This window comes from Scomber scombrus, chromosome 18 (genome assembly GCF_963691925.1).
Source record: "Scomber scombrus chromosome 18, fScoSco1.1, whole genome shotgun sequence".
NCBI classification, from domain to species: domain Eukaryota; kingdom Metazoa; phylum Chordata; class Actinopteri; order Scombriformes; family Scombridae; genus Scomber; species Scomber scombrus.
Genome location: NC_084987.1, coordinates 19,125,338 through 19,140,362, shown reverse-complemented (window position 1 = coordinate 19,140,362; position 15,025 = coordinate 19,125,338). Strand labels below are relative to the sequence as shown.

Below are 15,025 nucleotides of genomic sequence, written 5' to 3'. Positions count from 1 at the left end.
CTAATTATAGGTCTTTCATGCAGTCTGAAGACAAACATTTTAAAAATACTGTATAGTCAAACAGAAACCAACCTATGACAACACAGCTATGACACATCTGCAGATGTCATTTCAGTATCCGAAGGTACCCTGCTGTGTCATGACGTTAATTCATTCATTTGGCCACTTTTGTAAAAGATTGGTAGAAATCGTACAGTCATCACTGCTAAGTAAACAACCCCCGTGGAATTTACAAAGAAGTCTTTCTTCGGTTATAATTCTAGTAAATGAATTTATTGGTACGGCCACCATCTTAAATCACAAAGAAACTCATGTAGGTAATTTTTTTTTTTTTTTAACAAAAACACATAACATTTTACGTGGTTTTCTTATATTTTTATCCTCACACCCAGTCATGCTACTGATCGATATGGGAAGAGGATGACATAAGAATAGAAATGGTGAAAAAACAGTGTAAAAGAGGAAAAGAAAACATTACTTTCTATGATTAAGATACACCTAATATAGTTACTATACTCAATAGTTATGAGATACTATTGGCTATGGGGAATTTGTGGTGAGACTTAAAACTTCTATGGTGTCATGTCTATGTCTCATTTCAAATGTCAGCTAACAGTTAAAAATAACACATTTGTACAACTAAGCATCTGAAAGAAATGAAAGACTAAGAAACAAATTCTTAAATTTGGGAGCCTGTAACAAGTGAAAGTTTTTCAGGCCAGGGATGTGTTTGTACGTGTGTATAACTTGGATTATTTTAGTTCAGATCCGTGTTTTCCCAAACAGGAAGCCATGGATGACAAAAGAGGTCCAGCTCCTCCTTATGGAACGTGATGCAGCCTACAGGTCTGGACATAGAGAGCAGTACAGCCTGGCCAGACATAACCTCAAGAGGGGTCTAAAAACAGCTAAGGTTGCCTATAGAGAGCAGATTGAGGGTCACTTCACCACCAGGGACTCAGCAAGGGTATGGCAGGGTATCCAGCACATAACCAACTTCAAGAGCAGCAGAGACGCATCTTTGGCTGAAGAACTGAACCACTTCTTCGCCCGGTTTGAGACAGGATCTGACTACGCCGACACACCCAGGCCGGCCGCAGAAGATCGCATGTTCACCCTGCAGACACACGAGGTTGAACGTGTTCTGAGATCTGTGAATGCCAAGAAAGCAGCAAGCCCTGATGGGATCCCAGGCAGGGTTCTCAAGGAGTGTTCTCACCAGCTCGCAGAGGTTCTAACTGACATCTTCAATCTCTCCCTGGTGCATGCTACTGTCCTGGCCTGTCTTAAATCTGCTACCATCATCCCTGTGCCCAAGCAATCCAACATCGGCTCCCTCAATGATTACAGACCAGTGGCCCTAACTCCAACTGTCTCAAAGTGCTTCGAGAGACTGGTACTGGGGCACATGAAGACAACTCTCTCTCCCACCTTGGACCAGCACCAATACGCCTACAGGGCGAACAGATCCACAGAGGACGCCTTAAACACTGTGCTCCACACTGCAATATCCAACCTAGAGCAGGAAGGGGCATATGTGAGGCTGCTGTTTGTGGATTTTAGCTCCGCATTTAATACGATTATCCCACGGATACTAGTCCAGAAGCTGCAGGACCTGGGTCTCCACAAACACCTGTGCCTGTGGATTAAAGACTTCTTGACCAAGGTTCCGCCCACAAACGGTTAGACTTGGTCCACATACCTCCCCTGCCCTGACACTTAGCACAGGAGCACCGCAAGGATGTATGCTCAGCCCTGCTCTATACTCCCTCTACACCTGCGACTGCACACCGATTCACTCCACTAACAAGATCATCAAGTTTGCAGATGATACAACTGTCGTGGGTCTCATCTCAAACGGTGATGAAACCGCTTACAGGGATGAAATCAACAGACTGACAGGTCTTGTCCTTAAACATCAAAAAGACAAAGGAGCTCCTGGACTTCAGACGAAGACGGGATGTGCACCTGCCACTCAGGATAGGAGATCCGGCGTAGGAGCAGGTGAACAGCTTTAAGTTTCTGGGGACCCACATCAGCAATGACATAAAATAGAACATTAACACCACAGCTGCAGTAAAGAAGGCCCAGCAAAGACTGCACTTCCTCAGGACACTGAGGAAGAACCACATCTCTGCCAGTCTGCTGAAGACTTTTTTTTATCACTGCTCAATAGAGAGCGTACTTACTTACTCTATTCTGGCAGGGTTTGGGAACTGTTCAGAGGCAGACAGGACAACCCTCCAGAGAGCGGTTGACGGCACAAAAAATAATTGGACTCCCCCTGCCCCCCCAAAAGACATCTACAAGTCACGCTGTTACAGCAATGCTTGCAGGATCATCAGCGACAACACTCACCCCTCCTATAATATCGTCACATTACTACCCTAGGCGGTACAGGGCCCTGAAGTGCCGCACCACAAGACTGAGAAACAGTTTTTACCCCTCAGCTGTTCAGGAACTGAACTCTCTGCCCCTATCCCACTGCCCCCACCCCCACCACCCAATTAGCCTCATGACCTGTTTCTGTGCCAGGAAACTGTGTGCAATCGCTAAATGCACTTTATATACCATCTATGCACTTTAAATGATGAGTTTTATGTATGTATGTGTGCATGGGTATGGGTGTATGTATCTATATGTGTATATATGTTATCTATTCCTTTTATTTAAGTATGAGCCTGGCACAGTCCTTTGCACTAACCTTTAGGGCTCTTATATGTGTACATATACATATATATATATTTATATGTTATTTATGTATATTTTATGTGCAAAAAACCTTGGCACTTCACTTCGTACTTGCACTTTGCACTTTACTCTATTCAGAGCAACACTTTTGTGCAATATTCTCAAGCACTTTATTCAGCTGTTCTTTATTCAGCTGTATTAGTATAATATTGTGTAGTATTGTATTTTATTTCCCCGCTGGTCATTTATTGCCTCCTCTGATATTGTTGTGTATAAACAAATGTTGTTGATTACTGTTTGTTTATGTGAGGTTGGGCTTGTAGAAACTGAATTGCCCCTCGGGGATAAATAAAGCTGAATCTGATCTGAGATGTGTGTGTGAGTGACGACCGAGGATGGAGCCGTTTTAAATTTTGTTGTATTGACCTCAATGCAATGACAATAAAGACAATTTAATTCAATTATAGTATTAAAGTTATAGTTGTACAAAGCGATAACAAACAATACTATAACAGTAATACTGTATAAATGTGTCAAACATGTCAACCAAATGGATACATCCATCTTTTATCTATACCTGCCTATGCTCACCTCGCCTATGTACCCATCTCATCTGACATGAGTACATCCTGAACAACTCTATCATAGGGCTGACATGTATACATAGACCATTCATACTCACATCTACACCTACAGTATGTGCAATTTAGAGTCACCAGTTACTTTTATCTACATGTCTTTGGACTTGTGATTTACTAATAACTGTAACTTAATTCCAGACATGTAGAAAGTAAACAGAAAACAGTGTGGCTGATTCTTTCTTAGCAATAACAAAGTGGAACTGAGTGAAACTTACTATAGCAGCACATTTAAGTGTTTTCTACATCCTTCCTCTATTCCATGAAAAATGCATCTCACTGTTTGATGATGATTATTCTAAGAGGGCAGTACCATAACACTCACTTCCAAGAAAACAATCTAAAATATGTAGGCATAGATTCCCCTACAGATAAGAAGATAAAGGAAACATGAATAATAACATGACAGAAGCAGGTCAAAAACATTTCCTACTTCTCCACCTCAGCCTGCTTAATGTCATGTTAAGTGTTAAATTCCTGAATATTCTTAACTTTGAAACCAGAGCTTATGTAGTGGTTCTCAAGTAAAACTGAAAGATTGAAACAGCCAATTTGTCTGTTTTTGAGTAGCTCGAATTTTTCACACACATTCTATTCTAATCAATACAGTTGTATACACAGGCTGCGCATCAGCTCGTTTCAGTCACTGTTTACATGCTTACCTGCAAGCTGAGGGATAGTTTTATACTTCAAGTCAATGTTAGGTGCATAACTACAGTGATTGTATGTTAGGCTCTGAGTGCTTGCAAAAACACAAGTGACTTTAACTTAATATTGTACCTAAACGCATCCTGTGCAGACAAAGAGCACTAAAGCTGCTGCTGCTGCTTTCACTATGCAGACTGTGGAGAATCATCTATGCATCCTTTACATCTATTCTTTTATCGTTACCTTTTAGATAGATACACCTAAAGGTGCCCTCCACTGTATTTTGGCAATTTAAAGACATTAATGTTGATTAGCCACACTGTTTGCCAAATATTTTTTGACAAATAACTTAATGTTATGCTCAAAATGTAAAAAATTAGGCTGTTGCTAAAATTGAATGATGGTGTATGGCTATAGTACGATGCTGCAGTCATAAATCATCCTCAATAAATCCCTTTGTTTTTGTGAATGTCACACAGGCTACTGATACAGTATCAAGCACCTGCGTTTCAAACTAAATACTTGATGCAACAACAGATTAATACTTCAAATATAATTTTGTTCAATTGAACACTCCAAAACCAAAATCAGCACAGAAAATAGCGTTTAATGTGGTGAGAGCAGGAAGGTCAGTAAATCAGTCTGCACTGATCTATAAATGAATGTGGGTGATTCTTACAGTACCTGCTGTCCACAGCAGTTTATATTGTATGACAAGTTTCTCTTTCAGTTCATTAAATCCCTGCAGCATCTACAGGCAGCAGGACAGATACTGTATGTTGTGTAAGGCAGATTCTGAGAAGTGGTGTGTTACTGTGTTTACCTTCATTTAATCACCTGAAAACAAATCCAGGCTGCTACGGATTAACCACACATACCTCTACACACATGAGACTGGTCAATTATAACTCGATATTCTGCTTTTTATGAAGAAGACTTCTGGTTAGAAGGGCTCATCAGCCTCTTTTCCAACTTTCTTGATGCAAAAGTAGTGTCTCATGTGTTGTCCTTGAAAGACATTGCGATGCAAACCTTGTTGTGTGATATTAATGACTAAACTATGTGACCTAGTATGAGGTAAAATACATTAGAATTAATGCTGAAATAGTGTTACTCCAAAATAATCATATAAACAGTTTTACCAAATCAACTTCATGACTTTTTGTTTCTATTGTGATTATAGTAACTAATACATGAAAAATCAGTTATCACCACATATATGTAATGTGTACATGTGATCCAGACATTTCCTGCAGAAAAGCTTTCCGTTTGTTGAGCTGTCGCTGAGCAGGTGTGCATGGAGACACTCACGGTCTTTGCACTTCTGCACTTGGTATTTATTACTCAAATTTCCAAAGAGGTTGCAAAATATTAAACCAAGGTTGCAATGCATGCTTTTGCAGCATGGTAGAATTGGGCCTGGCCACTGAGGGGGAAGATTTACTTTTGCATTCATTATATTTACATATAGTGCATTTACTATAAAATAAAAAAAGTAGTAAAAGATGTAAGTGTTTAGGATAGTTGATCCATCAATAGAGAAGCCATATCTCTGTTACTGACATGTAACCATGTCTATATAACTAATGCTGTAGTAAGTGGACACGTTAGGCAATAATATAACCACCATTCTGACACACATCACTAGTGTGTTGGAAGTGAAATCTGGTCACCATGGTAACGGTTTACATCCTATTAACCACACCCCCACTCTCTGTTTGAGAAAGAACATTAACCGTTAAAACAGGAAGTAACACAGGCTGGAGCGAGGCTTTAAACATTTCTACTAATTTCCAGTTATAGGTAGCAGATTTGCAGCCTTCCTTCATGTTACAGATAAGTGTTGTGAGGTTGTGACAGTACAAGGACAAGATAATTGCTCCTTTTTACATTACTCTGTAGTAACCACGTGTGAGTTTCCAAAACATCATCTATACACCTGTGTCGGTAAAAGAGGAGTATCAAGGTTATCTCAGTGTGTGGGAAACTGTGCATAGATGCTTGAGAGTGAGTGTGACCGTGCGCTCGTCTCGGTGTTGCTGTGGTTGTCAATGTTTGCATGTGCATGATTGGGTATCATTAAAACTGCACTCTTTCCCAGAGAGTGTGAGAGTATGTGTGAGTGAAAGTGTGTGAGAGAATTACAAATGTGAGTCTGATACTTTACAGTAGAAAGAGTTGACGTTCTTCTGTTGTTATGGTAGTTAAGCAGTGCCTGTATTTCTTTCTTAGGTTATACTTTTAATGCTCTTATTAGACTGTATTTTGACTTTTATATTGTCCTTGTGCACCCTGAAGTTCAACTCTATCTCCCAGTATAAAAATGCATATTAGCTTTCTTGTAGCCTGTAGTTGGATTTTGAGAGCTGAAGAAGCTTTTATGATAAAAATACTCTCTCTCTCTCTCTCTCTCTCTCTCTCTCTCTCTCTCTCTCTCTCTCTCTCTCTCTCTCTCTCTCTCTCTCTCTCTCTCTCTCTCTCTCTCTCTCTCTCTCTCTCTCTCTCTCTCTCTCTCTCTCTCTCTCTCTCTCTCTCTCTCTCTCTCTCTCTCTCTCTCTCTCTCTGTGTGTGTGAGAGATGATCTCTGTCATCTTGGCTTTGCTGTTTATTCACTGGTCTGTCTGTTCTGCTCCACAGGTGGCTAATTGGCCCAACTGGGTTCATCAGATGCCAGTGTTCCCCAGGTGATAAAGCCTGACTGCAGTTAGCAGCTTGTTTCTCTTGCTTGTTGCTGTTGCTGCTGTTTGCATCTCTCTCTTCTCCCCTCCAGATACTCATTGGTTTGATATAATTGCTGCTTTAGTTTTTTTGCTTTCATGCACCTTCCAACACCAACACCACCTATACATCACTGATCCTACTGACTTCCACATCTCATACTTTAAGCTTTCACCACCTTTGATTTGGTTTGATTTGATTAAATGAAAATGTTTGTTAAACTTTGACATGGTGTGTCTCACTTTTGTTGTGGCCACTTGAGCTAGGTCATAACATTACGTGTGTGTGTGTGTGTGTGTGTGTGTGTGTGTGTGTGTGTGTGTGTGTGTGTGTGTGTGTGTGTGTGTGTGTGTCTTACTGAGGTCTAAGACATCATCAGTCTTGATTAGGTCCTCAGGTCTGGTCAGAGGCAGCTGTGTCTCAGGTTCTCCCTGCAGCTGGAGCGATAATGACCGCAACATGAAGAACACGCGGATTGCCTGTGAGGAGAGGGAGGAGGACACACACACACACGTTAATTCACCCTTCCAATCTGTAACTGAGAGTTACAACAAATCAATGAATGTACTGCAAATAAACCCAATTACTGTAGAAAACAACGGGTGAGATATCAATCATACAGCAGTTATATTACTGTCAAAATCAGACTTATACATTTTATCTTTCATCTGAGTGCTTCCAGTCTGGTGTCATTTGTCATATGGTGTCATTAGCAGGGTTTTTGAAAGAACACGAAACCAAAAGTATATAATGTGAGGTCCACCTGCTATGAGTTTTATTGTGTAATTACTGAAAATGTCTGTAGGAGCTTGTTTCGTCAACACACACCACCCATGCATCAAATACACCACTGATTGCACTGATTCCCACGCCTCATACCTTAAGCTTACAATTATAGAAAATGTCAGCAATTACAATGTGTAAATGTCAACTAGTATTTGTCATAAGTGAAAAGGAATTCTAATTGGTAATTTTTTTTGCCCCAAAGATAAAAAGGACCTCTCTTATTTTCACTACAAGACCTAATTTTCAAAGGGATCTAACAACCTGTTGTGAATGGACTCACCCTGCGTGTCTTCTCCACGTCTCCACAAGGCAGCCTCTTGACAAAGTCGATGCCCGTCAGCGGGGTGCCGGTGGGTGGCAGCAGTATTGAAGCATCCATCATTAGATACTCAACATTGAGCGGTTTACTCTGCATCACGCAAACATTTGCATTAGTACAGACAAGCCCATAATATCAAGTTTGTATTTATGAGCTCTGGTGAATCATTTTTCAAGGAGGAAGCAAAAACAAACTGAATATGAAAGGAATGCCAACTTACCGTCATGCTCCTGTATTCATCTTCAAACATGTCCAGAAAAGATCTCCTCACCCTGCGATGATATAACAAAAGTGGAAGCCAATTACAAATAAGTGTAAGTTGTAATAAGGTAACTAACGGACAACTATGCTTAAAGCATATCTGTCCACAGAACAGATACATTCACACAATAAGATCTGTGTATGCATGAAAGCAGAAATAAGCTCCACATAAAAACTATACACACTGAATTATTTGCACATTTTAGTTATCATGCAAGTAGAAAGAAGGATGTTTATTGCACACATCTATACATTCTTTCTTGATTGAAACTCTGACAATACTTAACAAGCTACTTTGGTATCCTGCAGAGATGATAATTTGTTCAGATTCCCTCTTTTATGCTTTCCTTGTTTATATGCTTTGTCATAGCCACTGGTATATCATATATTCATCAGGTGACTCATCTGTCTGCACAAGCCTGTACATGAAGACTCTGAATCAGTGTGTGAAGGTAGACACACTCTCACAGCACCTTTACATGAGTAGTACTCTCTTCAGGGGAAAAAGCATGTTCAATGTGTGGTCATATTTCTGCACTGTGTCAGACGCCCTATGTCACTGCATTCCTCTACAGTTGCACGCAATAGACCGGCAACTTGCTTAACAAGGACTGTTTCTTATCAGGAGTATTTCGTAAACATGAAACTGACAGTATCTGTGCTGTATGCTCCACTACAATCATCCATAAAAACGAAAGGTGGGGTTGGAGAGGAATTCTTCATTGTTTGATCTACCATCAACAACATAATGGCGTGTACTAAAAAAAACAGGACAGGCTGGACAGATAACACAAGTAGTTTGGACATGCATGGTTGAGCATCTAAGCATCTGAGCTAGTGACTGTTTACCCTATAAATATACTCTAGTTCATCTTGTCCATCTCACCACTGTCATACTGCACATCTAGGCTGGAATATTCCACTTGCTATTCAAGTGTAAATGGAAAAGTACCATAGCTAGAAGTTATAGAAATTAATATTTCAGATAAAATATAATGCCAACAAATTCAATGTAATGCTGATCATGGTCAAATGTAATGCTATAATAAATAAATAAATTAGCATGTTTGTCAAAGGATTCAAGTTTTTTTTAATTGATGAATGTGATGCTGAGTAGATATGTACTGATAAGAAACTATTAAATTAGCTATGACATATATAATATGAAGCACTTAAGCTATTATCTAATATAAATAGCCAATGCTATTACTCATCGATACAAATACACTTTAATTAAACATTAAATTTAGAAAAGATTCATTGTTCAGCTTCTGCTTCTTCCGTGTCCTGAAGAAAGCAGCTATACTGTTTCATTGTTCCACTGTGACCATGACCTAATGTGTATTTTTGTGTTGTGTAGATATTTGAGAGGAACCATTTGTTGAGTCAGGATTTAAAAATCACCTGAGGCTTTTATGTAAACTGGCTCACAGAACCACCTCTGAGCAATAATCAAACTAACAGCATATCTTTTGCATCGATATTCTCCCGAATGCTGTAAAGAAACTTTTTTCTGCCTCTCTTGGCCTCTGTGACTGATTCTAAAGCTGATATCTAAAGATAGTCAAAGAGAAACAGAAAACTGCACTGAAGAGCATCTAGCCTTTGTGTGTAAGGTCACACAACATTGTACAGTATATACGGGAACACTTTCAGTTTTACCTATTACACCTTCAAAGAAATGACTCCAGTTATAGTCAGTGGATACATGCACACACAGCTGCATGCACATGAACACGCAAACAGACACGCCCACACCAATAAAATCTTATCTGCAGGGGGTTTCAAGGTTTGAACAGACTTAACAAGGTATAATAATAATAATAATAATAATAATAACACTGGTTAAGAACTGCTTGTAACACCAGAGTGGCAGTCTGCCCGTCTGCCTCTTTGTTCTGATTTAACTGAAGACAAACTATGAAGGTATTATTGGTGCAAAAGGTTTGAGTACCTGTAACTGATTGTGATTGTGTATGTGTATCAGTACATTTGAGGTACTTGTAGATTTTTTCTCTCTCCACAAATACAACACAACACTAACACATTCGAGTCGATCTCAGATCAGCACCCGCCTTTTGCTCCATAGACTGAATGCACAGATAGTTCTGCACCACATATCTCAGTGGAGGCGCGATTTGTGATTTGTAGTTGAAGGAAACAGAATCTGTGACTCGTGGGGAAGATTCGAGCAGTTGTACTTATCGATTTGTGTTTTTAAAGAACACAAATATTTTCGTGAGAAATTATTTTACATACATTGAACATTTATTGCACAAGTTCACATTCAGATTTGCTTCTTCACATTGTTTGATACAGGTACACAAATATGTTTTGCACCAAATATACTACAACAATAGGAACAAAAATGTGACCCTGTCAGTTTTTTAATCTGTGACTTGTAAAATAGGATTTGTGCATCTGTAATTAAGAATTTGTGAATGTGTAAGTGTTGTGTTGTATTTGTGGAGAGAAAATATCTACAAGTACACAACTCATAGTATGTGACCTCCAATGTACTGATACACATACACAATCACTGTACACAACTACAAATTCCACTGTTACAGGTGCTCAAACCTTTTGCACCAATAATACCTTCATAACAAACTACTGACTTTGCTTCTGTACAGCAAACAAGGATCAGAACAGCAAACAGTTATCATGGTACGACTGGCAAATTAAATCCTATTGTGCTACTGCAGTTGGAAACAGTGGAAATTGAAATATTTTACATCTATAGAATTAGATGTTAGAAAATATCAGTCTGCTTGTCCATGTGTTAATAACTTGTTAATTTTCTCAAAGCTTTCAGTACTTTAACCTGTTTAAGTGTCTGTTGGTGCATTTGCTCACCTTATAGAATCTCCGCAGTAAATGTAGACTTTCTTCTCTGGCACCCTGCAAACACAAACGTGACATGATATCAAAATTGCGAAATCATGGCAAATCCAGTCGGAACTTCCAATATTGTTATACATGCACAGAGGTAAAAAAATCCATATCCTCTTCCAATGAACAGGTAGGGCACAAAATCAAGTAACTGCGTTATAAAATCACATACAATCAGTTGAACTGATGCAAAATCAATCAATCCCTGCATTGTTTGATCTTACTACATTTTCTAGGCCATTTTATTTTAAAATGCATTTGAGTCTTAAGTTGTATATTATGTTTTTTTAGTGGACCACCAGTTTGAGATAATTTAGAAAAACAGGTTTTACTCATCTAGATTGTAAAACACATTATGATGATCTATTTAAACAACATTTATTTCCTTTTGACTTGCAGTTTTTACACATAACCACCATTTACAGCATTGGGAAAAAGCAAAACAATACAATTAATTTGCATTGGATTTTTAAAGAAAAGTTACAGCAAATGTAGGGCTTAATTATAACAAAACAACTCTGACAATATATATAAATATAATTTATATCATTGTAAAATGTGGAGTGAATCACACTCAAATGCTGTGCGTAACACTAGATGACTTTTCAGAGGCAAACTCGGAGGAACTGCTGTTACCGAAAAAAGGATGGAGTCATACTACATGAGCAACTTCTAGTGAAACAGCACTAAGTGCCTCCATGCTTTGTCCATTCACACCAAGTATCAGAGAGCTAAGGATAGTAACAGGATGTGCCACTGTTTACAGTAGAAAGACAGTTGCTTTAGACATGGTAACCTTAGAACAATGTGAAGTGGTGTGTGATTAACACTGAATACACTAACGCTGGGAATGCCCGCCTGTTTTCCTGTCTGTGAGATTAGTAACATGTCTAGTCAGCAATTTTTTCCAAAGCAGGGCAAAGACTTTTTTCAAAGTAGGAAAGGGTATCGCGTCAAAAAAAAAAAAAAAAGGAACTAAACAAAAAACTAATAATAAAGTTCTCAACTTAACCATTACAGCCAAAGGTACATTTCCCTAGTTTAAATGGGCTAGTAATTAATGTTAAACTGTGTCAGAGTAGGGAAATCCCTCAAGCAGAAACTTCCAATGATGTTCATGGTTGATACCAACATTAAGTAAAACCTGTTAGGACAAATAGTGGTAAAATAACCATGACCAGGTTTCAGTTCACTTTTATAATATAGTCAATAATTTCCCCATAAACTTAAAAAAATAATAAATCAGACAAGCAGCACCACAACTTCTTCTCGTAAATCCTGTAGCTGTGAGAAAGGGGGAGTGTAAAAACAAAGGGCAGAAAGGATTACCCTAAAGTGATGGAAGAGGAAATAAAAAAATTCCCAGAAGGTTGAGGAAGAAATTGCTTGGAAGGAGAAGGGAGGCCAAATAAGTACATGAAAGCCAAATAAGTAAATGACAACGAAGACATTTAGTGTGGTGAGATTTGAGGTTTGGGCAGAGTGGTGGAGAAGAAGAACATTAAGGTCTGACTTATCATCATTTTGAAATCAGTCAACATCTGCTGAAAATATGTCTGAGGTCATAACCACAAGGTAGTACTCATTGAGAAACTGTGCAGCTATGGATTTTGAGGAAGTGCTATATGAGTTTAATGGAAGTAGGACAAGTATGAATGGCTCAAGAATGAAATCATTTGTCTTGCCTGCTCTGAACCTCTGACTAGTGAAATCTATATATGTGTCTTTTAATGAGGAGCTATTGAGTCTGTGTGTGATATGTTGATGGGTCAATGACATGACGCTACTTTTTTTGTTTCCATTTGGTTTAGTCAAATTTAAAGGGGTATAAAATTTCTGCTTTTAATCCATTTTGAGAGAATATATCAGAGGATTATGGCAAACATGTCCAGTGGTGTAACAATCAAAACTTTAACCAAAAATTACACTTGCTTAAAAATGCTCAAATTCTCAATAAAACACCACATCAACTAGTTTGGCATGATCTTATATTATCACTATTTCATATTAAGTAAAGGTTAATGGAATACAATTGTTCTAAATATTACATATAATTTGGGAATCACGTCAAGTCAAGTGAACCATGTGAAGCGTCTTGTAGTATAAAAGGCCATTTTGTTTAAATTGTGAAGAAGGCCATATAACAGGAAGTGGTTTTACAGAGAAGGACCCCTGATGATCATAACTGCTGCCTGAGGTTAGAAGCTCTTAACAATTACTCATAAACTGACGTTTTTTTGGACTTGGTCAGGCTTGCTCAGTTTAGATATCCAATGGTGTAAACCTAGAAAAACATTGTTAATTCATAAGAATGAATTAAAATGAATATTTACTTACTGAATATTTACTTTAAGAACTACATTTCAAATATTGAGACAAAAGCCATGTTATTAAAAACCTACTTTTGAACATGTACAGTAGCTTTCCAATAATTCATTTAAATGAGAAATGTTCTGCTATTTCATTACTAATATAAACAAAACTAAAACAATCAAACTAAATAAATAAAATACATTTTCCCCCATTTGATGCCTTCTTCTAACAAGGAAAACAAGCATGTCTGAATTCTGCTGCATGAAACAGCTGGGTGGGAAGAATGTCTTCACCTGACCTCTTTATAATATAATAACATCATCTCTGAACCACCTGACCACTTTATAATATAATAACATCATCTCTGAGTCAGAACCTCTGAACTCTTGACGGAGGACTGGAACCAGTTCCTCTCTCTCTCTGTCCACACACATCTTTTAACGATACGTTATCCAAAATTCTTATTGTCAGATTACATTTGTATCAACTGTATTCAAAATAGAAGACAAGTTATGAGTTGACTTATGAGTTGTTGTTGTTGTTGTAAGGTAATTTTTTTTTCTTCATGAGTAAAATTTTATGATGAAATTACATTTTTTTTCCCCCAGCACAATTTACACTTGAAGAAGTGAGTTCATTTATTAAATGAGATTACAATTATTGTTTCTTGACTGGATTTAAAATATAATATCCTAATCATTTCTTGTTGTCAGATGTTCCTTTTTCTAAACTGAAATAACATGTGTTCAGTGAACCTCGTTAACTGTCATATTTGATTTTCAGTGTGAATTTCTTCAACTAACAATCGTGTTTGACTATAGAAGGAATATGGTGTATCAGATTTATATGAAAATACTGGTTATATCCATTGATGCAACCCAGTGTCCAGTTGGTATAAGCAGTATTTTTGCATAAAAATCTGATTACGTACAGGAAAATAAATGTGGAATAAATATAATCCACTTTTGCAACGCAACAAAATGGTTTTTAACACATTTTACATCATTGACCTCAACTTATTTAGAAACAATTGTTGTTCTGCTCAATATTGACAAAACGCATTTAAATTGAAATGAAGGAATACTTTTTTATAAATGCACTTAAATACAATGTACGTAGGTGATTAAAATGTTTTATAGTTATCATTCTTTTGTGGTTACACCATGGGACATCTTCAGGAGCACTCAGTCTTACTTTAGGTAAAAACAAATTGTTGCAAATGTCATTTCAAATGACATAAAAACCAACAAAAACACAAAATATAAGCCTGATGCATGCTTTTAAAGTATTTTTAAGACATTTTTGAATTTCTCATCTTGCCAATCCTCATTTGTCACTGACCCTTATACAGATATGTATGTGTTAGAGTAGCATGCGTTTGTGTATGTGTACTGTACCTCCAGGCAGGCCAGGTGGACATCTTTGATTATACAGTGGTTTCCAGACAGCACAGACTGCTTTAATAAAAGGCAAGTCAGCTCCAGGGTAGCTAGACGCACTTTACCATCTACACATATATATAAAGAGAAACGTATGAATAAGTAATCACAATAAATAGTTCCATAAACAAAGCAAACATAATGTGTACAATATGAATGTCAAAATACAATGAAAAATATGTCCATGACACAAACTGTAAATATGGTTTTTGAGCTACATGTTTGATAACATCTTCACACAAAGTTTATTGTAAGAGAACATAAAACATTTTGCCATTGACAGCAAAATATCGGGAGGTAATGCAAAACATGTTAATGCA

General features: G+C 37.7%; 1 protein-coding gene across 1 annotated transcript in view; it reads right to left on the bottom strand.

The window, feature by feature from the left end:
- clec16a (C-type lectin domain containing 16A) overlaps positions 1-15,025 on the bottom strand; it is a 48,018-nt gene that overhangs the window by 11,507 nt on the left and 21,486 nt on the right. The window contains exons 15-20 of the mRNA XM_062439588.1: positions 14,664-14,773; positions 10,918-10,962; positions 8,904-8,911; positions 8,021-8,063; positions 7,762-7,890; positions 7,054-7,174 (exon numbers count right to left, since the gene is read on the bottom strand). Coding sequence (XP_062295572.1) covers positions 7,054-7,174; positions 7,762-7,890; positions 8,021-8,063; positions 8,904-8,911; positions 10,918-10,962; positions 14,664-14,773 — 456 coding nt within the window. The remainder of the gene's footprint in view (positions 1-7,053; positions 7,175-7,761; positions 7,891-8,020; positions 8,064-8,903; positions 8,912-10,917; positions 10,963-14,663; positions 14,774-15,025) is intronic.